The sequence below is a fragment of the Zootermopsis nevadensis genome, unplaced genomic scaffold (genome assembly GCF_977971745.1).
Source record: "Zootermopsis nevadensis isolate Lab colony 2312 unplaced genomic scaffold, Znev_1.0 Znev_ptg000021l, whole genome shotgun sequence".
NCBI classification, from domain to species: Eukaryota; Metazoa; Arthropoda; class Insecta; order Blattodea; family Termopsidae; genus Zootermopsis; species Zootermopsis nevadensis.
In genome coordinates, this window is record NW_028259153.1 from 4,346,913 (window position 1) to 4,374,092 (window position 27,180).

At 39.4% G+C, this 27,180-nt stretch overlaps 2 protein-coding genes across 6 annotated transcripts in view; one reads left to right on the plus strand and one right to left on the minus strand.

The window, feature by feature from the left end:
• LOC110841028 (chromosome-associated kinesin KIF4A) overlaps nt 1-17,770 on the minus strand; it is a 33,670-nt gene extending 15,900 nt beyond the window's left edge. For all 3 annotated transcript variants that reach the window (XM_087352813.1, XM_087352814.1, XM_087352815.1), the window contains exon 1: nt 16,626-17,770. In XM_087352813.1, the coding sequence (XP_087208939.1) occupies nt 16,626-16,851 (226 nt within the window). In that variant the 5' untranslated portion in view covers nt 16,852-17,770. The remainder of the gene's footprint in view (nt 1-16,625) is intronic.
• LOC110840045 (uncharacterized) lies at nt 367-26,745 on the plus strand. 3 transcript variants are annotated; one of them, XR_015536173.1, is made up of 6 exons: nt 376-499; nt 2,162-2,312; nt 4,843-5,062; nt 5,741-5,863; nt 8,594-8,807; nt 26,731-26,745. XR_015536173.1 is itself a non-coding variant. In XM_087352817.1 (5 exons), the coding sequence occupies exons 2-3, from the start codon at nt 2,211-2,213 to the stop codon at nt 5,044-5,046; spliced, it is 306 nt and encodes a 101-aa protein (XP_087208943.1). In that variant the 5' UTR covers nt 367-499; nt 2,162-2,210; the 3' UTR covers nt 5,047-5,062; nt 5,741-5,863; nt 8,594-26,689. The 3 variants fall into 3 exon arrangements, 2 of the variants coding, with proteins under 2 accessions (XP_087208943.1, XP_087208944.1); XM_087352817.1 differs by lacking the exon at nt 26,731-26,745 and having other exon boundaries at nt 367-499; nt 8,594-26,689; XM_087352818.1 differs by lacking the exons at nt 8,594-8,807; nt 26,731-26,745 and adding an exon at nt 5,960-6,615 and having other exon boundaries at nt 367-499.
• The last annotated feature ends 435 nt before the right edge of the window (nt 26,746-27,180 follow it).

Below are 27,180 nucleotides of genomic sequence, written 5' to 3' on the forward strand. Positions count from 1 at the left end.
ATACCCAAGGAGGTAAACGGGTCAGAAAATATTCGCGGGCACATTAGTTTATACCTTCCCCAACAGATGGTGCGGCAATTCACTTATCTTTACATTAGTACATAAACTCGCTAATATATGGCGCGGCAGTTCACTTATTAGTTAATGATTTTGCCAATAGAAGGCAGAGCAGGTCACCTAACTCTGAGTTTTGATGTTTCTATCCGGGTTATAGGATACCCAAGGAGGTAAACGGGTCAGAAAATATTCGCGGGCACATTAGTTTATACCTTCCCCAACAGATGGCGCGTCAATTCACTTATCTTTACATTAGTTTTTGATGTATCTATCCGTGTTGAATAAGAACACGAAAATTTTCATATCGCATTTTCGTCGTTTGAATTTCTCATACAGCTGTGAAGCGGATGCAGTATAACGTGATACTTTTCTTCCGGCTGTGTAAGTGAGACACGTTATTCTGTAAGTTAAGAAGACACCGGCTCTGCATATCAATTAGTAGGTATGTAATCATTAGTTTGTATTGTGTTTTTGTTATTTCTATGTATATGTTTTATGTGTAGAAGTTGTCGGGTTGTGAAGAATACGAATGATTTTGTGTCTGAAGCGACCATTTGGGTAAAATGATTGTGATGTGAATTCTCCTGGTGACAGTGATTGTGGCCTGTCTTACAAGAAACATTTTGTAACAAGTAGTAAAATATTTTAGGTGTTTTGCATACTTTCAGCACCTATGAACTGTACATACAGTGTAGTCTCCACACAAAATTCTTTTCGTGCAAACACAAGAAGTCTGCTGGGAAATACGAGTGGGAGAAGGTGTGCTGATTGTGCATGTACGCTGTGTCTATTCATATTCTAAACACATTCTGCTCCAGCAGTGAAGTATATTATATTCAAATAGAGTAAGCAGTGGTGGATGTTTTATTTTGTGAAAGAATATAGTGTGGTTGTTTATGCCCACTTGAACTCACAGCAGACTTCTCATGGTGCACTGTCAGTATTTCTGGGGACCTTGACTTTTCCCAATTCATACTGAAATGTCAACATAAAATCAAATGAAAGGATAGTTTTTATTTAAAGAAAACAGTGTTTTACAAGTAAATAAATGATCACTTTGGTCTTCTGGGTTGTAATGATGTGTGGGCTTGTAGGGATACAAACATTTTAAATGAACATACCGTCTTCATCTTCTGCCGTGGATGAAGCGGGGTCCAGCATCTCTTCGAAATTTTCACAAATTATCAACATCCATACCCTGTTTGCTACAGTAGTGTAAACATGTGGTGACTTTTCACTTAACTGTCATGTACTCCCACACCAGCATTGTACCATAGCAACTGGCAATCCAGTTTAAAGTGTACCGAATTTTAAGTCTCAGTAATGTTACTGACTAGGATTTTTATGTTTTTCGCCTGAACCTTTATGTAAATATTGAGATTATACCTTGAAATGAGCCTAAGCTGACAATTCACTCATCCTTTCCAGTTAGTTTTAAATTATTCTGTATTTTTTTATACCATTTAACCTATGCATTTGTCATTAAATGAATGTATAAAAGATGGGAACATCTCCAGTTATTCAGGTGTAAAGTAAGTAAAGCTGTCACGCTACACGCCATGTAGGTCGTTTGGGGGGAGCGGAGGAATAGCTCCTACTGTTTCTTGACCTTGGCACTAGATCTGGGCGAGTAGTCAGCATCACGCCCCGGAAAAGGACCCTGGTACCCACTGGATAGAAGGCTGGTTGGGCCCCAGAGCCGATCTGGATGCAGAGGAAAAATCCTCTGCGCCTGTCGGGGATGGAACCTCAGTTGTCCCGATCGTAGCTAGTCACTGTACTGACTGAGCTACGCCGGCTCCGTTATTCAGGTGTATTTATCCAAATTCTTGTCAGATTTATGTCTACTATGAGCACTGTGCTGTTTGTGGTCGGCACTAATGAATTGGAAATGAGATGAATGAAGCAGTCATCACCTTGTAAGGTATGATCGCAGGATTTGTCTGGAAGCCTTCAGGCCAAGGACTGGACCCCTCCATAATGTGAATCTACTTGACCTCGGTGTTTAGTATCATTAAACCTGTTGGGTGGTTGGAAAAATAATTGTTTCTGTTACTGTTGATTTGTGATACTAAGGAACATACAAGATAAAATCAATTTGCAGGAGTGAATCAGCAGTGGGGAAGAAGAAGGAAGGTCCTGAGGTGATATTCATGTTCCAATTTGGGCTGGTACGGGACTCAGTAACAGCTTCATCCAGCACCCTGGGGTTCAAGACTCTAAAGGATCTTGCATGTGACTTCATAAATAGGAAGGTGGGTACAGCCTTAAATTTTAGTTTATTGTAGAGCAGGGGTGGCCAACCCAAATGATCTTTCGGGCCACTTTGGAAATGCATCATAACTCCGCGGGCCACATATAAAATTATATATCCCCATATTAGATTTAGATACACTATAGACATTTTTTTGGAGTGAAAAATTGAAACATAATGAGTTATTATTATTGTGTTTACTATTATTCTTACATGTAAACATAGATAATATAATAATAATGATACTAAGCGTACATTGTAAAGAAATATATAGCACTAAAAATTAAATATAAAAAATATATAAATATGAATGAAATAAAAATAATGAAATCATTAAAAAATATTTATTTTACTAGTGCGATATTTGTTTCTCCACTCTTTCACTTAGCTTTTGCAAATCGATCTCAATTTGGGTATTTGCACATCGTAATTGGCGAACTCATAACTGTAAACTCATGAATAAAACAGGCAATATCTGTCATATATTCGCAAGAATATTATTTTAAAATCAAAGTTAATTTTTTCTCATAATTTCGACAGATAATTTTTGAATATATGGATGCACAAATAATGTATTTTTTTAATACATTGGTTTTCACTACTTTGGCCATTATAAAATAAATATATTTTGTAAAAGTGTGATGAATCTCGCGGGCCGGAAAAATGTTCAAGGCGGGCCGCGGGTTGGCCACCCCTGTTGTAGAGAAATGTTGGTTCTCTACTACTTGAGGGGAAGTTCTGTCATCTGTAAACTACGATACTGTGAAATGTTAATACAGTGAATTAACATTTGTTTCTTTATTTTTTGTAACTATTGAATTTAAAGCAGATGGTGCTAATCCAAGGCGTTTAGCAATGTCGATTCTTTTTTCAAATGGATTCTTCTCCACTTCTTCTATGATTTTTAATATTTCTTGAAGAGTTCTGACTTGCTTTACTGGGCGAGACATGGTACAGGAATAATAACAAAATAATTAACAGGAGTAACAGGAATAACAAATTATTTACGGGAACAACAACAAAAATATAGACTGGAACAATAACAGGAAGAATGGAAATACTATTACTGCCGAACTCGACGAAACGTAGCTGTAGAAGACCCTTAACCGCTGGAAACGAGATGAACCAGAAGAATGAAAAGTGCCGCCCGCCTTTCCTTTGTACTTATAATAAAAGCATTTGTGAAGAAATTCACACTGCACATGCCATCTGGCATCGCTGGAACGAAATATGAGTGCACCCAAATTAAACTCATAAAATTTCTGACAATGAGCACCGCCATTCACTCCAACTATCACCCCTCATTCCAAAAGAATCTGTGCTGGTTGGGCGACATAACAGGTTACCGCTACTGTGTATAATGATCGCATCATTTCCGAAAGCAGCTGTTCAGGTAACAACACTATGAAGGCATAAAAGGGGCACTAGATGGAGGTTGGTATTAAAGTTGCCATCACTGTGGGGTGCATGATCACATTCACACACTTTGGTAGATTCAGCAAACAAGACCAACAGTGATGCAGAACAATCTGGTATTGCTTTGATGTGTGCAGAGCCACAAATGGAGCACATATCAAACTCCACTAATGTACGAGAACACTTTCTTAAGTATCTTTCTAGTAAGATAGTGTAATTGCGTCATATTGTGAATATTCTAACAATTATTTATTTTATTTTAATCCGTCTTATCACAATATTTAAAATTTCTTATAATTAAGATAATAAAATATCATTGATGTTCCATATCGATTGATCGATTTACATTTTGGAACATCTTTTACACAAGAGATGTTCCAAAATGTAAATCGATCAATCGATATGGAACATCAATGATATTTTATTATCTTAATTATAAGAAATTTTAAATATTGTGATAAGACGGATTAAAATAAATAATTATCTTTCTAGTGGTGTTTCACTTCCACATGCTGTTTAGTTTTTGTTAAATAAACATTTGAAACCACTCGGGCTGTTTACGTTCGCCCTGATTTTGCTGTAATATGAGTTATTCCTAAGAAGGAGGCCTGGCGCTCTGATACCTACTGTCCTAAAGGTCCGGATGCAACCAGTGAAGATATTTTTGAATTTGCTTTTTCTTACTCTAACCCCTGACAAGTGTGATACATTATGAGTGTGGGAAAGACCATGATCCAATTACAGTTTAGGTCCAGATTAATCTGCAGGATTCTTCAGGTTGCCATCATCTTATCATTGGGGGGGGGGGGGAGGTGTTGTTAGCAAAATCTGCCCCTACCTCAGAAATGGACTCCTTATTAATGCTAAGTCAGGGAGAGGCTAGAAAGGTTGAATTAGGACCCAAATTGAAATATTAGCTATTATAATGTTAAATGAATTAGTTTTTGTCCAGATAGTCACTTCTGTTGTTGCTCATACGAGTACTCTTGCAACAGGGATACGAATGATCTATTGTTGCCACAAAATTTCAATTTGTTGTTAAGTTAAAAATTGCTATAACTTCAGTCAGCCTATTATGTGAATTGTGCACCGTACGTTTTTCCTCATTTGCTCAGGCTGCCCTTGGTTGTGTGGTTGTGGATTTTGCACGCAAGGAGGATCCAGTGGACGTCGACAAATCAGAACTGGCATCACAAGTTCTGACAATAGCTGTGCTATACATCTTGTTAACTGGCACTTTCGGAGCAGTGGGGATATGTGTGGCTGGTCCTCGCCTCCTCCAGAGAACTGTGCCACAGCAGGGCCGTTGTTCACCATGAATATTTCATTACCCAGGTGATAATTTGAGTGGTAGATGTATATGATTGAATTGCTCCTCTCCAACCATGAGTTTCTGTGTTTAGTTTTACAGTTGGTATGTCGACAGTGGCCGTTATGCTGTGTAGTTTTCTGGCTTAGTGGTTTATACTTGCCGACCAGACTACACAGCGCAACAACCCAGAAGACGGAAGTCTTCATACTCACCGCTGTGAAAACCTCAAATCTTACAGCACAAAATGTTACTTGTACTGGTTATTTGAATGAAGTTCCGCCATCATATCTGCCATTTAGGCGAAGAAATGTACTTGTAATAAAATTATAACAATCCAGTTCTAATGAGTGGTAATTGAAAAATGAACTGTTTTCTTTTAAAAAATATATGTTTGCTTAAATATGCTCTGGAATACTGTTTTATCCCCGAAAGCTCGAATTAGATAAAAATTTTAAAGAGCTGGCATGGGCCTTTTTGCAGTATAATGTTTGAATTTGGCCCTGGTGAAAATGATGATAAATACATTTCAGGCCATTCTATAATCATACATATCTTTTGCTTATTGCAATATTCTTTGCTTAGGGAAATAGGCACCAAACTACCTACCTACATGATATTACTTACATATTTTCATCCAAGTACAATTGGAGGATTACTTGACAGCGAATATAATGGCTCTGTGTTCGTTATTGTTGCATCAGGCTGATGCTGGAGGCAGCAAGGACCTCTGAAATGCCTGTAAACATCTACAAGACTACACGGTTCAACATCTCAGAAGACGGCCATCTTCAGACTCACTACCGTGAAAACCTCAAATCCTGAAAGTGAGTAGGAAGTTACCACGGCGTTGTTTTATGATGTGGCATGCGCTTAAATGTAGGCTAATTTTTCTTACATATTTCATTATGAATATTTTACAGGGTCCAGCAGTAATACCTGATGGTTTTCAGAATGATAACTCTTCTGGTGTTAATTGAATTTTCAAGCACAGGAAGTTTCTTAAAAAACGTAACATAGAAATTGTTAATTTTTAAAATAACATTAGTCAGATGAGCTTTGTCAGGCCGGACACTGTCGTAAACGTGTGGTGAAGATCCTCTTTATGCACTGCAACATCTCAGGTAGAATCTTTTTAATTTACTCTTGGATTCATGTTTAGAGATCGTCAAGGGTTGCTGGCTGTTTGACGTACGCGTCTCTGAGTTTTTGATTTGGACTATGCGAATGGTGTTTTATTATCTACTGCAGGCAATGCACTGAACAGCACGGATAGGGAATTTAAACTTCTATGCTGACTTTTCCAATGACGTTAATATCTTGGGGACTATGTCACCAAATTCAACTGAATAGAGAGATCATTTACAATACAATGAAGTAAAACAGTTGTTCAGTGTTCATGTTGGTAGGACTGTAACCTTAGCTAATGTTTGATGTTTTAATGTTGGTAAGACTGTAACCTTATCTTCTGTTCGGTGTATAATGTTATAATGTATTGGGACATATGCCCACTCAAGGAACAACAGTGTTACATTTAGCTGATGTAAGGGACCTTTAAAATAATAAAAATTTGCGTACATTTGTTATTGTTAATTATTGATGAATAATGTATTGGGAATATGTAGAGAATGCTGAAAGTACTGAAAAAGCTGATGCGCCTGGGGTCTCGGGTTCGATTCCCGGCGGTCCCCGAATTTATAACTTGTGTTGGGCAAGGCCGTGGTCTAGGTAACACGGAGTTTTTCTCCGGGGGCTTTCCAGGTTTCTCCGTGGCATCCCAACAATTACTCCATTCACACACAGAAGAAGGCAATGGCAAACCACTTCTGGATCATCTGCCAAGAACGTATATGAACAGGTCCCAGTCCGAGAAAAGGATGGAAGGATCCTGTTCATATGGACCTGTCGTCAGACAGAACACTAAATAATAATAAGATGAGGTGGTCTAGCGGTTAGAATGCTGGCCTTGTAATCCTGGGGTCTCAGGTTCGATTCCCGGCGGTGCACGAATTTATAACTTGTGTTGGGCAAGGCCGTGGTCTAGGCAACACGGAGTTTTCCTCCGTGGCATCCCAACAATTACTCCATTCACACACAGAAGAAGGCAATGGCAAACCACTTCTGGATCATCTGCCAAGAACGTATATGAACAGGTCCCAGTCCGAGAAAAGGATGGAAGGATCCTGTTCATATGGACCTGTCGTCAGACAGAACACTAAATAAATAATAAATAACTGCTTACAGTTATGCCAACAATCATTTGCAATATTTATGGTTTCAGCAGTCAAATCACAGTTTTGTTCTCTTCTTAGTATCGATTGGTGAATATAGTAACTCAAATCTAAACGTTAGTGCCGTCATGCGCTGGAATTATAGAGAAGAGTGTGTTTTTTGAGTTTTTGGCCAGCAATGTTATTTTGTGTTATGTCGCTTAATCTGTTGGTTTGCCCCATTCAGTGTTATGGATTATTTTCAACAATATCAATAACTCGGATTGTACGGCATCTTGTGACGAGCTGATCTGTCAATGATGCACTGTAAATGGCATGCAAGGAAGACCATTTTTCATCACTTAAGATAATATCCAATATCCAACTGAGTAACGCCAGGAGCAATCTGAATGAGTATAGCTTTTGTCTGGACTGAGATTTCTTCAGTGTAGTATTCAGACACATTTAGTATGAATGGGATTTTGGTATCGAACTTCCATACAGTGTTAAGATGCAGATATAAGACGACGGGCTATGAACTGGTGTGGGGGGAGGAGATATCTGATGCTAGTACCTGCGCTCATAAATGCATTAACTGCACCATAAAGGTGCTCACTAAGCAGGTTTACGTTATCAGTTTGCCACTATATTTTGTCAGTATCTCTCAGCTTTTACTCTGGAAATTTTACTTACAGAATTGGTTTATCTGTTCACAGAGTTTCTTGTTTCAGGTTACATTAATTAAGTTCAAGTTTTGTGAAATAATGTACAATTTGAAATATATTTCGTTTATTTACTTATAAATAATGAGAACTTTTCACTGTCAAGACTTACATTCAAATATTTTGTCCACGCTGTGAATTTGTTGAAGCAAGTGTGAGTATTCTCATTTATAAAGCTCTGAATGTAGTATGTGGTGCTCTCTTCCATCTCTAGTGCCGTTAGTTGTCCAGGTATTTACGACCGTCTCACACACTCATATGAGCCGAGATAGCTCAGTCAGTATAGTGACTAGCTACGGGCTGGACGACCGGGGTTCGATCCCCGACGGGGGCAGAGGATTTTCGTCCAGACCGGCCCTGGGCCCACCCAGCCTCCTCTACAATGGGTACCGGGGTCAAAGCTGGCCGGGGCGTGACGCTGACCACTTGCCCAGATCTAGTTCTGAGGTCAAGAAAGAGTAGGAGCTATAACTCTACTCCCCCCAAGCGCCTAATTGGCGTATAGTGGGACAGGTCATACACTCTTAGCTTACTTTATACAAAATTCTTATGTGTTAAAATAATATAATTATAATTAGTGTGTATGTTGCCCTAACAATAAATGTGATTCTGAATTTGTCACTAGCGTCCTCTTCATGTGCTGACGGTGACCACTTCATGAAATCTCTGAAGATCATCTTGAGGATGCTGGTGACGCCAGCAGAATGGATGTTCAACACAGTGGCAGGAATGGTAAATGCAGTAGGAATGACAGCACCTCAAGTTGACTGGAATCATGAAGGAGGGAGGCATGTCATCAGTTCAGAAGACGGCAGAGGGCCAGGAAACTGACACCAAAGGTCAGTCTTTTGAATGGATGAAAATGTCAATGCCCCTCCTGAAATTGCTTGCAGGAAATCACTGCCAGACCATGGATTCTCCATCACAGTAAGGCATAAGTGGACTTTAGAATTTGTAACTTTGGCTTCAGGAATGAGCAGTGTAGAATGTTAAAGGTTTTCCAATGTTTTGGTAAATGGCTTTTGATCTGTGCTAATTCTTATGTGCATTTGTGTACCAAGTTGCGACTCTTTTCATGATTATAGTATTTCTGATCTCTAGGTTCAACTGTATTTCTCTGAACTCCTTCCAATGTTTCTGCATTACATACTGTGGGAATTATAGTCTGTGCTGTTCGAGTTGTAAAAATGGACATTCTTTTTTAATAGAAATGTGTGCACTTATTTTTCTAATCCTGTTCCAAGAATGAAATGGGAATTTATTCTGATACTGCTCAGGTTCATAAAAGAATTTATAGTGGTACTGGGCTGAGAACTTACAATACTTTTCAAACCAAAGCGCCCGATAATCGTGTGAAATATAACTCGTCTCAATTTAATTATTTCAAAAAATTACAAGCCATGACAATACAATTTGGCTTTCACAGTAATAACTCCATTCATATCTGTGCAGCACCTACGCTAACTTAGCTCGGCTTGACCTACATATCCGTGCACTGACTTTCCTTACACAGTGCCCTTTTATACCCATGTACCGGCTTCAGTGTCCTGTGCATAGATTTCCTAACCATTCTTCTGTGACCATCATATCTCAATATTTACAACTTATGTCACTAAATTTCATTCTAGTCGCAAGTCGTGGCATATTTTACTATTATCCTGCTACTGATGGTCACAGGTTTGAAGGGCTGAAAATACCATTGTTTTGCAGATTTGTTGTGAAGGGACTTGATAAAACTATTTTAGCAGCTGCTTATTAGGATAACAGGTACTTATTCAATGTTTACTGAAACCTTTAACTTTGTATACTGCTTATTCTCCAAAGAAGTTTTTTTTAAGCTCAGATATATTTTGAGCCTGGAGATCGATCACCACAAACTAAAACGTAGTAAACCATAGTTTGATGATGAGTGCTCAAAGTAGTAGACAAATGGAAGCCGGCTAAATTACGGTGGTTGCAAAACGCCAGGCAAATAACTGGATAATATCTGCAAAATGTAAGACGTGAAAACAGTGGAACATTTAGGAAGAAGAAAATCAGTTACCTAAAGACAAAACATGAACTTGAATCTAATTATAGAAACAGAAATATTCGAGTTTTATATAGATGCATAAAAGAATTTAGGTAAGGTTACCAACCTAACATTAATATTATTGTCAAGTTTCCTGCTGCCACCATCGGCAAGGTCTTTTTAGTCGCTCTGGTCCTAGGTCATGAGTCTAGAAGTGGGTAGGGTTGAGTCTGAAATGCAGGGGTCAGGGCTGTGATAGTGAGGAATCGGCCTTCCTCAGGGCGGAAGTGCAGCTCATTGGGTGCCGCTAGAATAACTTTCCATGGCCTCTGTCTTATGATCACTTAACTAGACATTGGTGTTCTATACCAGTGGTATTCAACCTGGGATGCGCATAACCCCGGGGGTACGTGAAGACATCTTATGTATATATATAATATTTTATGATTAACACTGAGTAATCAGTAATGTAATTTATTTAATCTAGATGTAGATTATATACTATGTATAACTTCAATTATACACCAACAACCTCGGGGGTACAAAGTTTAAGAGAAATTATATCTGGGGGCATGCGAACAAAAAAGGTTGAATACCACTGTTCTACACTAATTTATTCTTCTAAGTACACACTAAATTTTTGGAAGCTATCATTCATAAATTATATGTAACAAATGTCTCATCAGTGTTGCACCAGTTCTGTGTTATTTTATAAAAAATCAGCTATTCCAAATTTTTAAACAATTTTATTACCAAGACAACAAACAGTTCTAAGTTCTATCTTTATCCTCCTAGCAATTGCAATGAACAGAAGGTGAGCCAGTTCTTCATCGTGCTTTTCTCCTCAGAGCCTGTCTTAAAAGTGGTGATCGCTTGGGTATTAACAATCGGATTATCAGGTCGGCATCTGCACTTGCGAAGCAGTAGCAAAATTGTTTGCACTGCAGGTAACACAACGTGACATGCACAAATGACCAGCTCTTTCACTTTATCTGCATTATTATATTCCTGTTGTTTCAAAACAAAGTATCTTCGCTTTGTATCCCCTAGGTTCATTTAATCTGGGGGGTGGGGGAGGCAAGCAAGCAATCGGATAAATAAAGAAATAAGTACAAAAATTCATTTTCTGCTTCTATTACTTAGGAAGCTGAAAGAAAATTGTCTTACTTGTTGCTTTAACGTGTATATATATCTTGTTCAGAGCTCTCGGATGGTAGATGGAGGTTGCCTATGCCTCACTACAATGTCGCACTTTGTTAGGGACATCTCATTACTCTCACTGTCGAGCACTTTCAGCTTTAATTTACTTTGTCAGGTACCTGTACAGTATCTTTCTCAGAATCAGGTTTACACAGGAAGGAATCCATAGTGCATCCTCTGTTTACTTCAACGTATTTGGGTCTTCATACAACTGTCTAGCTCTACCTAGTCCTCCAGAGAGACCCCAACAATTACAAGTGTGACATTCACACGTCAAACATCCCGCGCTCTTACAATATAGAAATCCTAAATATCCCTATATCTACATTACCCACCTAGAATCGTACTAGAGGTTAATGCACGTTGCTGAGGAATGTCGATGCTTTGTTGTCTGTACAGGTGGACTTTGTGGCCGTAAGTGTAAATTCCGAATTTCTCTAGGGCATAAGGAATTGCCGACAGCTGCTGTTCTGCCATGATTAAACGTCGTTCAGTTTGGCTCAACACGAGCGACGCTGTCGATACTAGGTGCATCTCACCTTGCAGATCGGTCTGCATTAACAATATACCTATGGCTTCGTTGCTCGCGTCCATGTTTATTGCATATGGCAATGTTGCGTCCGGATATACTAAATGTACGCTCTCTGCGAATTTTCCTCAATATTGTTTCATTTACGACAGATTAAAGATAAAAATAGCATTTATCTATGTAATAAGTGAGCCATCTTGGCTGTGTTTACATTCATGTCGAGGCTGAGTGTTATCCCTCGTCTGTGAAGACTTTCTTTAGATGCATGCACATTATTTACAATTCTAGGTTTAAATATGATAGCTCCACAACTGTCAGCTTACGTAATCCATTTCATAAATCTAGGCCAACAGTTCCTGCAACATTTGCAGCAGCAGCAACAACAACATAATATACTGATTAGTAAGCCTAATACCACAGAACCAATAGTTGCTAATACCGACAACTGTGTTGTCCTTGCGGAATGTTTTATTTTCCATTCCTGATGCCTTATCAATTTTTCTATGTCCTTAATTTTATAACTAGCTATTTTCAACTCGTCGTAATGTGTAAGGATGTTCCTTATTGGTGACTCTTGTTGTAGTTCATTCAGTTGTAGGGGGGGAATAATATCTTTCCTCGTGCTGTTTACATAATGCGTCGTGATGGACCTAATCATGACCTTTTCACCATATCCAGTACAATCTGCTAGGAACATCAATATTCCGCCATCTTTTATTTCAATTTCTGATGGGTTCTGGTCATGGCAAATGGCGGTCAGGTGATCTGTTGTGGGTGCTACGTATATCCATGAATTGTCCTTTAGCGGTGTCCAAAGCGTTTCTTTTAATTCTAAAATTCTTTGTGTGCAACTTTTTGGTATGACTCTAATTGGTTCTAACATTTGGGCCTCACAATCATTTGCTGAGTGACTGATTTGCAAAGGAAAATTTTGCTTGCATACTAATCTGTCATCATTTACCTTTTTGCATACACTTAACTCATTCTGATGTAATCTTGCATAATATTGTTTAGTGGTGTCCAGCATGACATATTCTTTCTCAGGCTGGATAAATGTAAATTTGTTAGCTGTGTCCTTAACCTTCATGGGAAATGGTAAAACCTGATACACATCAAATACATAATGCGTTGCTAATGGCACCTTCACGTATATAAGATTATGTCCTACAATGTACACTTCTATGTTTATGATATTAACTAATTGATACAGGTAAGCTTCGCTCACTGTAACAGGCACTTGTAAGTCGCGGGGAAAGCTATCCTGACTGGTTTTCAAAATCTCAATCAAATGACTTGGTGATTATTATCTGTGGCTGCATGATCCCTTGTTTTGCGTTTAGGCACGACTGGATTAAGACATCGTATTCATCCTTTACTTCTTCCAAAGCTCGCTGTATTTGAAGAGCATGGTCGTTTAATTCTACCAACATGGAGGTGTACTTATACTTCTCTTTTATCTCACCATTTTCCTGATTGATAAATTCCTTTATTTCTGTTAATCCCTTTTTCAAAATCAATTCGTTACTGGAAACATCATTTAGGGTTTTATTAACCGATTTCAGGGTTGATCTAACAACTACTATTTGCTCTCCTGCTAGTTTTATTAAGTCAAGCTGCTCTCCTTCAAGCTGTCTGATTTTATTGTTGTTAAACTCTTCGTTGTCTGAATCTAATACTCCGAATAGGGAATGCGATACTTGCCCTATAAAATTAAAAAGTCCCCTTTTGTGTCTGCGAGTAACCTTCTCAGTCCTAGTGAGTTGTGACACAAGGCTCCTCATTTCCTGTAATTTTGCTAATTTCCTAGTAGCATCGTTAATGGTAGTTCTACATTCAGTTAAATTTAGCCATAAGGTACCACTATGTTTCTTGCAAAATCCTATTGTTTGTTCTATGTATTGACTTATAACATCAATATTATCGCTGGCTTGCTGCAAATTTAGATATGCCATAATTCTCCATTCGCTGTTATATAGCCTTGCCTCTGCTTCGTGCTGATAATAAAGACCTGGTGAATTTCGAATTGGCTTGACACGCACGTCGATAGTTACGCCCCTCGTCGCTCCGCTAGCGAGCAATCCCAGGATTAACATCCACATCTGTAATCACGTGAAAAACAGTTTAGCCCCGTTGGCTTGTATTTTTAATTCTTTAGACCGTTTTGTACGTAATATGAGGTTTGAGCCTTCTATTCTCAATATCTCATATGGTCCTACGTAAGCTGCTTCTAATTTTTTAGATCGGCCACGGCGGACACTTTCATCTCGCACTAGTACCATACCTCCTACCTCAAATTTCGGTACGTGCACCTCTCGGTCATAATTCTTTTTGTTATTTAATTTTGCTGTTTCCAAATTTCTCCTTACCATGGCATAACTACTTTGCAACCTACCTTCTAACTCTTTTACATAACTGTCGTAGGCATAGTATGTACTTCTGGGTTCTCTTTGCAGAATACCCGGTAAATTTGGCAACCTGCCATTCAGTAATTGGAATGGCATGTAATTTGTTGAACTTTGTGGAGTTGTGTTATGTGCGAAAGTGGCGTATCTCACCCAGTGGTCCCAATCTCCTAAATCCATGGCTACATAACTCCTAATATATTCCACCAAGCTTCGGTGAGTTCTTTCTAGTGATCCTTGCGTCTGTGGCCTAAAGGAAGTTGACTGGATCTTCTTTATGCCTAGTAATTTGCACATGTTTTAGAAAGTCTTACTTAAAAAGTTTGCTCCACAATCAGATAGAACCACCTGTGGCTGTCCGTATATCAAAACAACGTTTTCTACAAATGCCTTGGCTACTTCCTCTGCTGTCTGTTCTTTTACGGGTACAGCTATTAAAAATTTTGACAGGTCATCTTGCACGGTCAAGATGTATCTATTTCCTTCGTTGCTTGGATTAATAGGGCCTACTATATCTACTATGCATTTTTCAAAAACTACGGAAGGGGTATCTGTAATGGTCAATGGCATTCTGGTGTGACATTGTGTCAGTTTGTTGTTCTGGCACTTCTCGCATCTCATGATGAAGGCTTCTACATCCTCCTTCATCCCTTCCCAACTAATATACTGTTTTAGCCTCTTGTACGTTCGGTTCATCCCAACGTGTCCTCCTATTGGGGTTTCATGCAGTTCTTTTAGGATTTCTAACTTCTCCTTGTCACTAAGCTTACTACTCTTTGCTTTCATTTCATCAGGTTGTCCATTTGTTCCTCCATTTTCACTTCTCTCACTGAGTGTTTCTGACCTTTCTTTCTCCTTCCCCTTATTTCCTCAGGCGTTAACTCCGCACTTTCATTTTCAATGGCCATTGTATACATTCTACTCAACCCGTCACTATTTGAATTTTCCTTTCCTTTCTTGTAGATAATGACGTAATCGAATTCTTCCCTGGTCCTTCGTGATCAAACGTGCCACGACCCGGAAGATGTTGTAGCGATGCTTGTTTGGGTTGGCCTTCCCAAACAGGATCGTAGATGTGATTGTGGTTGATTTTTCCAGTTGTCTGTAGGTAGAGATTGACTGTGACGCTGGCTGGTATGTTTGTAATTCAGCGCTAAAACCCCACGCTTGACACCAGTTTTTATGTAGTATCCCAGGTCCCCCAGAGTCATCGGACTCTTGACTCTTGGACTAAGGATTAACTACTGCAGATGAGCTGAGCGGATGCTTCTGTGTTCAGGTGGCTGTGGAGCTGCTGGATAAGGCGTCACTTAAGAGTGATATAGCTCAAGTGCAATCTTTAGATGTGCTTTATTGAAGAAGCTGCAGATACAGTCTGTGAGGTTGCTGAGACTTTGGGGACCCAAGAGCAGAGATTCGAATTCAATGGCAGCGTGACTGCCTGAGCTGAATACTTGTAGTTACTCCCCCTTGTCTTAAATTTTTGAGAGGTATATATATGCTTCAATAAATGATTTCCCTTGACGTAGGGTACCAAAATACTCTCTATTTCTCTGCCTTAGGGAGTCTTGGTCTCAACATCACATGTTTTTCCATACAGTAGGGCACCGCTTATACGGCGGGTTAGGGACCAGACCCCCGCCATAAAGCGAAAATCGCCGTAAAGCGGATCTTTGCCTTTTTTCACTTGCAAATGCAAATCAAAGCCTAATAAGATGTTTACACTATCATATAGTAAGTGCACAATAGCGCTAGGCCTAAGAAAATGATATGAAAGTAAAATGACTATCAGTAGTACACACATTGTGGCTGGTTTGATCTTCAATCCACACAACTAAAAGTTTTTCCATGTCGGCAATAAGGCTATCTCTTTTTCTTATGACTTTAGAGTTCATTCGTGTGGCACTTTTAATTTCATTTAACACTTTCTCCTTAGCGTTCACGATGGCAATAACAGTTTGGCGAGCTAGGCCTAGCTTACGTCCTATCTCGGCCAGACATGCCTTGTTCACGAAGTTTAATCATCTCTAAGTTGGTATTTAAAGTAAGAGGCTTACAACTCCTCTTTTTATCGCTACTACCCTTTGACGCCATTGTAATTACACTAAAGTAACACAAAAATATTATATAAATATACAGTTTGTAATAACTTTGAAGAATTGCTAGAAATACAGATAGACACGGAGCACACAAAAGCTGTAAACAGATTGAATCAGCGACGAAAAAATGGCGCCGGACGCACTTCTCTGACTCAGCTGTTGAGCGCCGTATTAGCGAATCGCCGTAAAGCGGAGCGCCGAAAAGCGGGGCCCTACTGTACATGGTTCCGTGCCCTCTGGCCTTTTAAACCTGTGTACTTTAAATTTAGGGTGTTTACGTCCTTCGATCACAGTTTCTGTTTCTTTGGATTTCGTAACACAATTTCCTAACATTTCTCAATAACATGGTTATACTAGCTTAATAATTGACTGCATACCTCAATACGTGGCTCGTGACCCACAGATACGACACTTACCCTGAATTAAATTGGTTACTAAATCTTTCACAGAAGAATCATAAATTTGTGCGTCGCTCTGTTCATGTCCGAAAACATGGTCGAATCTAAAGGCACGCTTTCTCTCCTCCACCATGATCTGTGGTTCACCGGATACAATAGACAAACAACTTGTGTCGTTATTTATAATTTCATTTTTACTGAATGGACGTATGCGCACAGCAACCTGTACTCTTTTGCCTGCCATCTGAAACAATTCATGAACACATATAGGTCGCTCGCAGTTCTCACGGCTCCATAGAGAGAGATCTCTTCTTGGCCTAGTCAGAGCACTTGGCAACAAACTTATGGATATTTTTGGTTTCACTGTTACCCTGAATTAAATTGGTTACTAAATCTTTCACAGAAGACTCATAAATTTGTACGTCGCTCTTTTCTGGTCCGAAAACTTGGTCGAATCTAAAGGCACGGCCTGTCCCTTCTACCTTGATCTGTGGTTGATCACGTTCCTCACTCGTCCCTTGAACCTTGCGGTCATGAGCCTTGATGAAACGGGCTTCCAGTCGATGAGGCTGTTTCTTGCTCTCTTGCTAAGCAGGATTTCAACTGCTCCTTGATGTGGGTCCTCTTCGTTTAGCTGTCCAGAGAAGAGCAGGGATTGACCCGCTTGCATTCTTGCTTCCCCGAACTCATTCTAGCGGACCTCGCTTGATCCCAAGATGTCAAGCTTGTATGTTTGTGCCACTTGACTCTGGTGTAGTCCGACTTGAGTATTTCGAGCAGGTTTTGCTCGTTGGAAAGCTTGGCACTTCCTCACGTAATCGAGGACATCTGCCCTCATGCCTTGCCAATAGAAAACATTTGAAATACGATGATGTGTCTTCGTCATCCCTAAATGAGCACCCAAGGTAGAATCCTGGAAATACTTGAAGATCATAGGTTTCAAAGATTCAGGAACTACCAACCGCCTCCCCTTTGCTCTTGAAGGGAAATAGACCAAGGTATCATTATGTAACTTGAAATGTCGTATGCTTGTATCTGATGCAGCAATCTTTTAACGCATCTCTACACAAAAGGGATCTTTCAATTGATGCTTACGAATAGATTGGAAAGCTGCAGGAAGATGTTGCAGTATCAAACCAGAAAATTTAGCATCAGTAGGTACTTATTCATATTGCCTAGTCAGGCAATCAGCCACCACATTGGTTTTTACAGGGATATGACAAACCTTGAATTTAAAAGAAGTCAAACGCAATACCCATCGGCCAATTCGACCTAATTCTTTCACATGTCTCAGAAGCCAAGACAAAGCCTGATTATCGGTGTTTAGAGTGAATTCCCTGTGCTCTAAATAGGCACGATACTTCTCACACCCATACACAACAGCAAGACATTCCTTCTCATAGATGGAATACTTCCTTTCTGCAGGGGACAACAAACGACTAGCATACGCTATGGGAGCTAGATCACCATTACGTTTCTGATGTAAAACAGCCGAAATAGCGACATCACTTGAGTCGCTTACAAGAACGAACTCTTCAGAAAAATCAGGAACCTGCAACACAGGAGGTGTTGACAATGCTGCTTTCAGCTGGTCGAATGCAGTTTGCTGGCTCTCACCCCAGACAAATTTAGCGTTCTTACGCTTCAAAGTGAATAACGAGAAGTTTTTCACAAATCGTGCATAAAATCCTGCCATTCCTAGGAAACGGCGGACCGCCTTTAGATTTTTAGGCGTCGAAAATTTCAGAATTATTTCCACTCGTTCGGGCAAAACCTTCACCCCTTGAGCCGACAGAGTATGTCCCAAGAACTTAATCTCGGACTGGGCTAAGTGAACTTTGTTGCGATTCAAAGTAAAACCTGCTTTTTCCAAGCGTCGAAACACTTCCTTTAAGTGTTCAAGATGTTCGTCGAGATTTTGAGAATAAACTACAAGATCTTCCATGAAATTATACACAAATTTCAGTTTAATATCACCAAACAATGAATCTACCACGCGACATAAGGTTTGACAACCAACACTAATCCCCATGGGCAATTTAGTGAACTCAAATAAACCAAAAGGAGTACAAAAAGCAGTAGCCTTCCTGCTTTTAGAGGACAATGGAATTTGGTAGTATGCAGAATTTAAGTCTAAAACCGAGAAAACCTTAGCATTGGAAAAAGTATCAAAAGCATGCTCAACAGATGGCATAGGGAATGCATCAAAATGACTTTTTTGTTCAACAGTCGGTAATCAATCACCATACGGTGAGATCCACTTGGTTTTGGAACCAAGAAAGCAGGACTAGCATACTGAGACTGACTCTTCTTCACCACCCCTTTATCCAATAAATCCTGAACGGTTTCTCTTAAAATTTTTAATTTAGGCGGAGCACACTGATACGGCCTACTCCGGACAGGAACCTCATCCGTCAAATCAATATTACATACCATTCCTTTAACGGTACCTAATTTCTCAGAAAACAACTGGGGAAAATTTGACACAAGATTTTCTATCTTCTCAGCATCGAACGTAGGCAGACACTGACATACGAACTTGTCAAAGACATCCACAGAACATGGCAAAACATTAAACTGCTTCCTGCAAGATTCCAAAGGTAAAAACTTAAATTCCTTATCAGGAGCGAAACCAAAACTATAACTATGACTTGCAAAATCTAACCTTACTTTTGCATAAGACATAAAGTCTACTCCCAAAATGCAGGGCACGGGACACTGGTCAAAGACCAGGAACTTATATTTCCAAGAAAAGGACTGAATTTTGAATGAGCACACCACGGCCTGTGTCATCTTACAAGATTGACCATTTGCCATAACACAATTATCTTGAACAGATTCCAGGGTATGATGAAGACCAAGTTGTTTCATACGCTCAAAGACATCTCGCCTAATGAAAGATTGAGATGAGCCAGAATCAAAAACAGTGGGCAAGCGCCATTCCTTAATGACCACAATTACCCAAGGACTACTAACATTGCTTTTAGGAGACCTAATATTCACTGGCTGGGTTTTCTTTGGTGTCCGGTTTCCAACCTTCCTGCTTGTCTTGGCGGTTGCCTATGCCTCACTACAATGTCGCACTTTGTTAGGGACATCTCATTACTCTCACTGTCGAGCACTTTCAGCTTTAATTTACTTTGTCAGGTACCTGTACAGTATCTTTCTCAGAATCAGGTTTACACGGGAAGGAATCCATAGTGCATCCTCTGTTTACTTGAACGTATTTGGGTCTTCATACAACTGTCTAGCTCTACCTAGTCCTCCAGAGAGACCCCAACAATTACAAGTGTGACATTCACACGTCAAACATCCCGCGCTCTTACAATATAGAAATCCTAAATATCCCTATATCTGCATTACCCACCTAGAATCGTACTAGAGGTTAATGCACATTGCTGAGGAATGTCGATGCTTTGTTGTCTGTACAGGTGGACTTTGTGGCCGTAAGTGTAAATTCCGAATTTCTCTAGGGCATAAGGAATTGCCGACAGCTGCTGTTCTGCCATGATTAAACGTCGTTCAGTTTGGCTCAACACGAGCGACGCTGTCGATACTAGGTGCATCTCACCTTGCAGATTGTTGCTCGCGTTCGTGTTTATTGCATATGGCAATGTTGCGTCCGGATGTGCGAATTTTCCTCAGAGCACCTCAGACATCTTTGTCAGGTCATCAGTCTATTTTCATTTGTTTCCCTATTTAAACAAATAAAGTAAGGGTGCTACGTAACTGGCATGATTTACGAAGAATCTGTGATGGTAGTTGCACACACCTAGAAGCTGATGCAGTTGACAATGGAAGACTCATAAATTTGTGCGTCGCTCTTTTCTGGTCCGAAAACTTGGTCGAATCTAAACACACGGCCTGTCCCTTCTACCTTGATCTGTGGTTGATCAGGCAGAACAGACAAACAATTTCTGTCGTTATTTTCAGTTTCGCTTGCATTTAATGGATGCTTCCCCATGACCTGCTCCAGTCCCAGGTTCTCTGATCTGACCTTGGCGTTTAGATCCCCCATAACCATCAGGATGTCCTTGCTGTAGCTCTTTGTGGTATCTTGGAGCTGCGAGTAGAATCTTGTCTTCAGGTCTCCATTTGCCTCTTCGATGGGAGCGTAGCATTGCACGATGGTCACGTTCCTCACTCGTCCCTTGAAGCTTGCGGTCATGAGCCTTGATGAAACGGGCTTCCAGTCGATGAGGTTGTTCCTTGCTCTCTTGCTAAGCAAGATTCCAACTGCTCCTTGATGTGGGTCCTCTTCGTTTTGCTGTCCAGAGAAGAGCAGGGATTGACCCTCTGATTCCCTTGCTTGTAATCGCAAAGTATTGAAGCCTTCCGTCAGCTCCATACATTTCTTTGAGATCTCTAGATTTGCCTTAAGATGACTGCTCATGGCTTCACGATTCTCTTCTTTCAATCTCATGTTTTCTATTTCTGCCGTCTTAAGACGGCGAGTGAGACTAGTGATATTAGCTTCAGCAGCAGTCAACTTTTCACGAAGATCCTGGATTTCTTGTTTCAAATCATAAATTTCCTCGTCTTGAGGATATTCGTATGCAACTGGTTTAATTTCAATTCTTTTTGTTGATTTAGCCCATTCTAATGTTCTTACACTCTCCTTCTTAAACCTGTGTGATGGGCTTACACAAGCAATCGTTAAACATTTCCCTTTTAATAATGCAAATTAAATATCAAATATGAATTCACTTAACATACATACCTCCATAAAAGATAGCTTAATTGTGAAGTGACGATCCTCGACTTCATTTAATCTCACCAAAGATACCATTTATAGCCAGTGGTATAATGCCCACATTGCCACCTGAAGTGTCTGTTGTACCCAATGTATATGTTCTACCAGATCCAGTTTGTCCATATGTAAAAATTGTTACATTGTGACCTGAAATTGAGAACATTTTACAAACCAAACTTTGAAATGTTAGTTACCAAAACTGACAAACAACTGATGAGGCAGTAACTTCAATATGCCATTCTTCATTTGCTTTAGGGCTGCAATTATTTCCTCCTTGGTGGGGGGGGGGGGGAGGGAGGCTCCATATTAATGGGAAGCTCTTCTCCTAGGTCCTGCTGCTCAGTGTCTTCGGGCTGCTCATCCTCGTCTTCTCTTTTGAGAACTTCTTTCAAGTGCTGGTGCCATCTGTCCACTTGTGCCTGTTCGTTGGTTAGCAGTTCTCCCTCCTTACTAATAGTTCTGACTGGAGATTCTGGATCTGCTGTTTCAATTCAGCAATGTGTTCGAATTCCGTTGTGCTCTTTCCATCCTAGTTCTTTTGCCTTTGCATACATCGTATCGTATCTACAAATTCTCTGGAGTGTCATTATCTCATCACATACTCTGTTGATGTAATCTTCTCTCGCCTTGTCTGTTTCTCTTCTCAGTTCGTTGTTCAGTCTTTGATATTTCTGTCTTCCCTCTTCACTGTTGATATTCTTCCATCTCCTCCTCTCATCCATCTTATCGAGCATAGCCTGTGTAATCCATGCCTTCCTTGGTAGCCTTTCCATCCTACCAACCTTTTCTTCTAGTGCCACTGTTAGGCACTTCTTAACATTCGTCCATTCCTCTTCAACGCTTTCGCCTTCACTTTCACTTGATTTTCCTTCCAATTCTGCTCTTACTTTGTCTCGCGCGCTCTTCATGTCCCATCTCTTCATCCTCACCCCCCTACTCCTGATTTTCTTCATTCTGGTGCTGACATTTGCAACTAACATTTTGATCCGAGTCGATGTCCGCTGATGGCACTGTTGTCACATCCTTTACGCTATTCCTAAATCGTTGCTTCACTAAGATATAGTCTATCTGGTATCTGCTCCTGTCTCCTGGGCTTTTCCACGTATACAATCTCCTGTGATGCTTCTTGAACCAGGTGGTGGTGATTACCAGTCCGTTTCTTCGGCAGAAGTCAACCATCATGTCCCCTCTCCTATTCCTTATTCTCAGTCCATGAGGGCCAACAATGTTGTTTTCTGCTCCTTTCCCCACGACACTGTTCCAGTCTCCCATTATTATTGTTTGCACTTACCCTCTTCCATCTGTCCTGATGATTTCTTATATCTTCTGATATATTATTTCCACTTCTTCATCGATGTTGGCATGTACACCTGCATTATCAGAATATCCACTGGTTCTGCATTCAACTTGATATACATCAATCTGTCACTACACGCTTGCACTTTGATTACACTTTTCTTGATCCATTTCTGCATCACTATTGCAACACCTCTTTCAGCACTCTCACCTCCCGAGTAGTACATAAGATAGCTTCCAGACTCTAAATCACCTTGATCCCTCCATCAAACTTCACTGACACCCACAATGCACACATTATTTTTATCCATTTCGATCTTCAGATTTTCCAGTTTTCCTCCCTGTTGTAGTGTCCTGACGTTCCACGTTCTTATGGTGAATTTCCCAAAAGAATTCTCCTGCCTCATACCTTCTCCCGAGACAGTCCTCGCCCGGAGGTCCGAATGGAGGACTAGTTTACCTCCGGATTGTTTTGTCTCTGGTGAAAGCATCATGCACATTGTGACTGCTCCTGTTGGTCAGAATCTGTCCTGGAAAAAAGTAATGTGGAAGTTTTTCCATTTGCTTTCCACATCACAGTACCACAACCATTAAAGCTGCTCCAGCCATGCTTGTCGTAATCCAGCCTCGAACCGGTCCAGGATCATTTCCTTTACGTTTGAAGTTGGTAATAGTGGTCGCTGCTGCCCTCCACTATGCTAATTTTTGTCCGCCCCGGGTATTTGATTTCCCCAGTACCACCCATACCACAAAAGAGTTTGTACTCACCTATACACTTCCTAACGCACGCACACTATCACCAAACTGAACAGTCTATCCTGCTACTGCAAGTACTTGTCCGCATTCCCACTACGCGGCGCTAAGCAGTAAATCACGCATTCCAAAAATTGTAATAGTGTCTGTCTAACTGTTCATTGCCGGTACTTGGTTCTCTACTCGGCCAGTCCAGAACCTCACTTTCCCCTTCTGATTCGTCAGCTACTACTCTCTTACTGCGGAGGGTCCTCCCCGTCATTTTGCTCACTGACCTAGTATCGGCGTTCTTTGCCAACCTTGGAGTAGCGATGCAGTCGTTGCCTGGTGGTGTAGCGGCAGTGCCACCGCGTTACTTCCTCTCGCTCGCTCGGTAGCCAAAGCAGAAATTACTTTTTGTAGATGAAGAAGATCAATGTTAATTTGTATACCTTCTTCTCTTATTTGATCAGATACTTCAGTATGTGCAAAAGCTTCAGACCCTGCTAGATCCACTAGATGGAACTTTGCAGGCTGAGATGGTTTTCTGCACACAGAATAAATATTATATTGCTGTCAGTACCAAATAAATAATCTTGGGATCAGACAGAGATATCATGTGGCATGAATTGGACACACAACAACCAAGTCTAAATGTAAAGCAAACCAAAACATGGGACTGGCGGATAACGAAGTGAAAAAGTTTGGCTATGAAGTATCCTCATATAATCAGAAGCCAACGACCTACAAACTTTCTCTGCCAAAATTTCCCTTTCAATAACATTTCATATTTCTGAACAATAAATCCACTATCCAGCGCAAGGCTTCTAATCAGATGCTATGACATCACAAACAGAAACACTCGGAGAGAAAATGTAGTTTTGTGTAGAAAATTAAAATCAATAATTAGACTGCCTCTTGTTCCCTATATCCTGAGTAAATGCAATTTTCATAGTTCTCTGCTTCCACATACAAAATGCACTTCCTACTTTGTGTTACTCCTCTCCTGTGACAGACACTGGGTTTGCTTTTAAAAGAATACACATATTTTATACATGCGCGCACACAGGTAAAATGAAAGAGTGGGGGGTGAAAGCTCTGCAAGTACAAGCAAAAGAAAAATGACCCGAAGAATAACTCTCACTGAGATACGTTATCCAAGACAGTGAACGTGTGAACAAAATGGGGACCATCGGTAGATAACGATACAAAGTGGGATGAAAGGACTATTTAGAGGCATTTCATTCACAAGAAAACAATTTAGTAGAAATTAAAGCAGATGAAGAAATATGTCTCACACATTTCATACATACTACTCACTCATTTCCTCGTGGCAGCTTTTGAACAGTAACTGTGAAAATAGCATGACTGCGACTAGACTGTGCATTCATGGCAGTTGCTCTGCGGGAAAAACCCTGTGAAAGTAATACGAGGCTCTGTACGATTTTGTGTTTTTCATGGCGATGAAGAGGATAATCTTAATCTTCTAGGGTTTTGGCACCATGTAGTCTTGTTGATCGATGGTAACGTCTCGAAGAAACACAGTCACCACATTCAGCCCTTAAGATGGAGATGAGCTCTTTCTCCTATAACCGTCCACCTTCTTCGGTTCTTGCTCCAGCTAGCTAGGGACTGACTGACTGTGTAAAAGATCTTGGTGACTTGTTGGACACTAAGCTATACTTTCATTGCCATGTAAATTTTGTTCATACACAGACACTAAGGACCTTAGGGCTTATTCGTTTTATTACTTATAATTTTTCTTCTTTAAATAGTCTTGTTGTTTTATATAATGCTTTAATTAGGTCTAAGCTTGAGTATGCTTCGGTTGTATGGAACAATCTTACACAGACAGATTCTAATAAATTAGAAAATATCCTAAGGAAATTTGCCAGTTTTTGCAATTACCGGTTTTTTCAGTTTAATATTAAACGTAAATACGAATTGATTTTAACTACTTTAAATTTCAGAACACTTTATACTAGATGACACATCTTGATGCTTTATTTTTTATTAATGTATTTAAGGGCAAAATAAATTGCAATTCCATTATGGACACTGTTGGTATTTGTGTGCCATCAAGGCAAATAAGAGAATTTTATACGTTTAGTGTGTGCAGTGCACTTGGACATAGTCCTTCAGCCAGGTGTGTCATTGCTGGAAATGACGTATGAAAATTTTTGGACGTGTTTGGCATAAACATTGTTTCTTTTGAGGGCACATTCTCAGTAAGAGAAATGATCTAGAGCAGTGGTATTCAACGTTTTTTGTTGGCGTACCCCCATATATAATTTCTCTTCAACTTTGTACCCCCAAAGTTATTGGTGTATATTTCAAGTTATACATAGTTTATAATCTACATCTAAAATAAATTAAATAAATTACATTACTGATTATTCAGTGTTTATCATAAAATAATATTTTTTTTATTTCACATATCCCCTAAAATGTCTTCACGTACCCCCAGGGGTATGCGTACCGCAGGTTGAATACCACTGATCTAGAGAGTGGCCTAGATTGGATCTAGCTTGGTTATTAGTTTTAATTTGATTTTCCTTTTATTTTGTTCCTTGTATTTTATTAGTGTTCTTTTTATCAAATTTGTATCTTTGTATTAGTGTTTGCCTGTCATAGGCTCTTTGCTGTTGGCATTAATATTATTATTTAGACCTCATTTCTTATATTTACTTTCTGTGCTGACTGCATCTTATTTTGTGGTATTTAATTTTATATAAAAAAATTCTGTTTTTATTGTTTAATGTTTATATTTAGTATTATTGAATTGTATTAGGTATCGTATTTAGCCCATTTACGTGTGAAATATTATTCAATAAATCTATTGAATTATTATTCTGTTTTTTATTGTTTGATGTTTTTATTTAGAATTATTGAATTTAATTATATTACTTAGGTATCGTATTTAGCCCATTTACTTGTGAAATATCATTCAATAAGTGAATTGAATTATTGTTATTATTAATGTGGTACAATTATATATTTAGTTTTGTTTGTTTTTATATTTTTAATGTTTTACTTCATTATTATTGCAATGAATTTAATTATTCATCATATTTTATCCTGTACTCTGGTTTAGTGCTTGGCTGTTGTTGAGCACTTATATATAAATGAATTGATTTGAATTTGTGTCCTTTAATTTTTTATGAGAACCGAATGTTTAATTCAAAATAACGAATTGGGTTGTTGATCGTGGGAGACTTTCAGTGTATTAACTATCTACCATTAGGATTTGAGGGTTATTTCAGAATAAACTGTGATCCTATGGGTCATTCTGCTATAACTATATCACTTTAACAATTGTCCAGTTGTTTACTTTTGCAACAGGAACCAAGCCATCGTCCATTCAAGGGTCGACAAAGTAACACAGTGGTCTTATATACATGCAAAAGAGACATCATGATACATCCATGTTTCACCATTGCTGTAATATGCTGTTAAATATAATCAGAATATAAATAATTGTAATTGCATGACAATAAATATGATGCATAACTTCAATATAAATTATGAAAATCAACCTGCTAGATGAACACTTGCCTGCAAAATGGCTTGACAATCTCACTAGTTGCTAAGTAGAAGGTGAGCCCGAATGTGATAGAAATGCTTTCTTAAAAATGTCTATTAACAGCAATGTGAGGCACAGACCCTGCATGATTCAAGAAACTCCTAGATTTATTTCCTCTATTTGTTTAATGACACTTTATCATCTATGAGCTGGCAATGGGAAGGTAAACTGCCATCCCCAAACAAATGTCTAAGTGCATCATTGCTCCA

Coding starts and splice junctions, on each gene's coding strand:
- LOC110840045 (XM_087352817.1), top strand. CDS start 2,211: ATGTTCCAATTTGGGCTGGTACGGGACTCAGTAACAGCTTCATCCAGC. Junction 2,313..4,842: donor GTGACTTCATAAATAGGAAG/GTGGGTACAGCC, acceptor TCATTTGCTCAG/GCTGCCCTTGGTTGTGTGGT.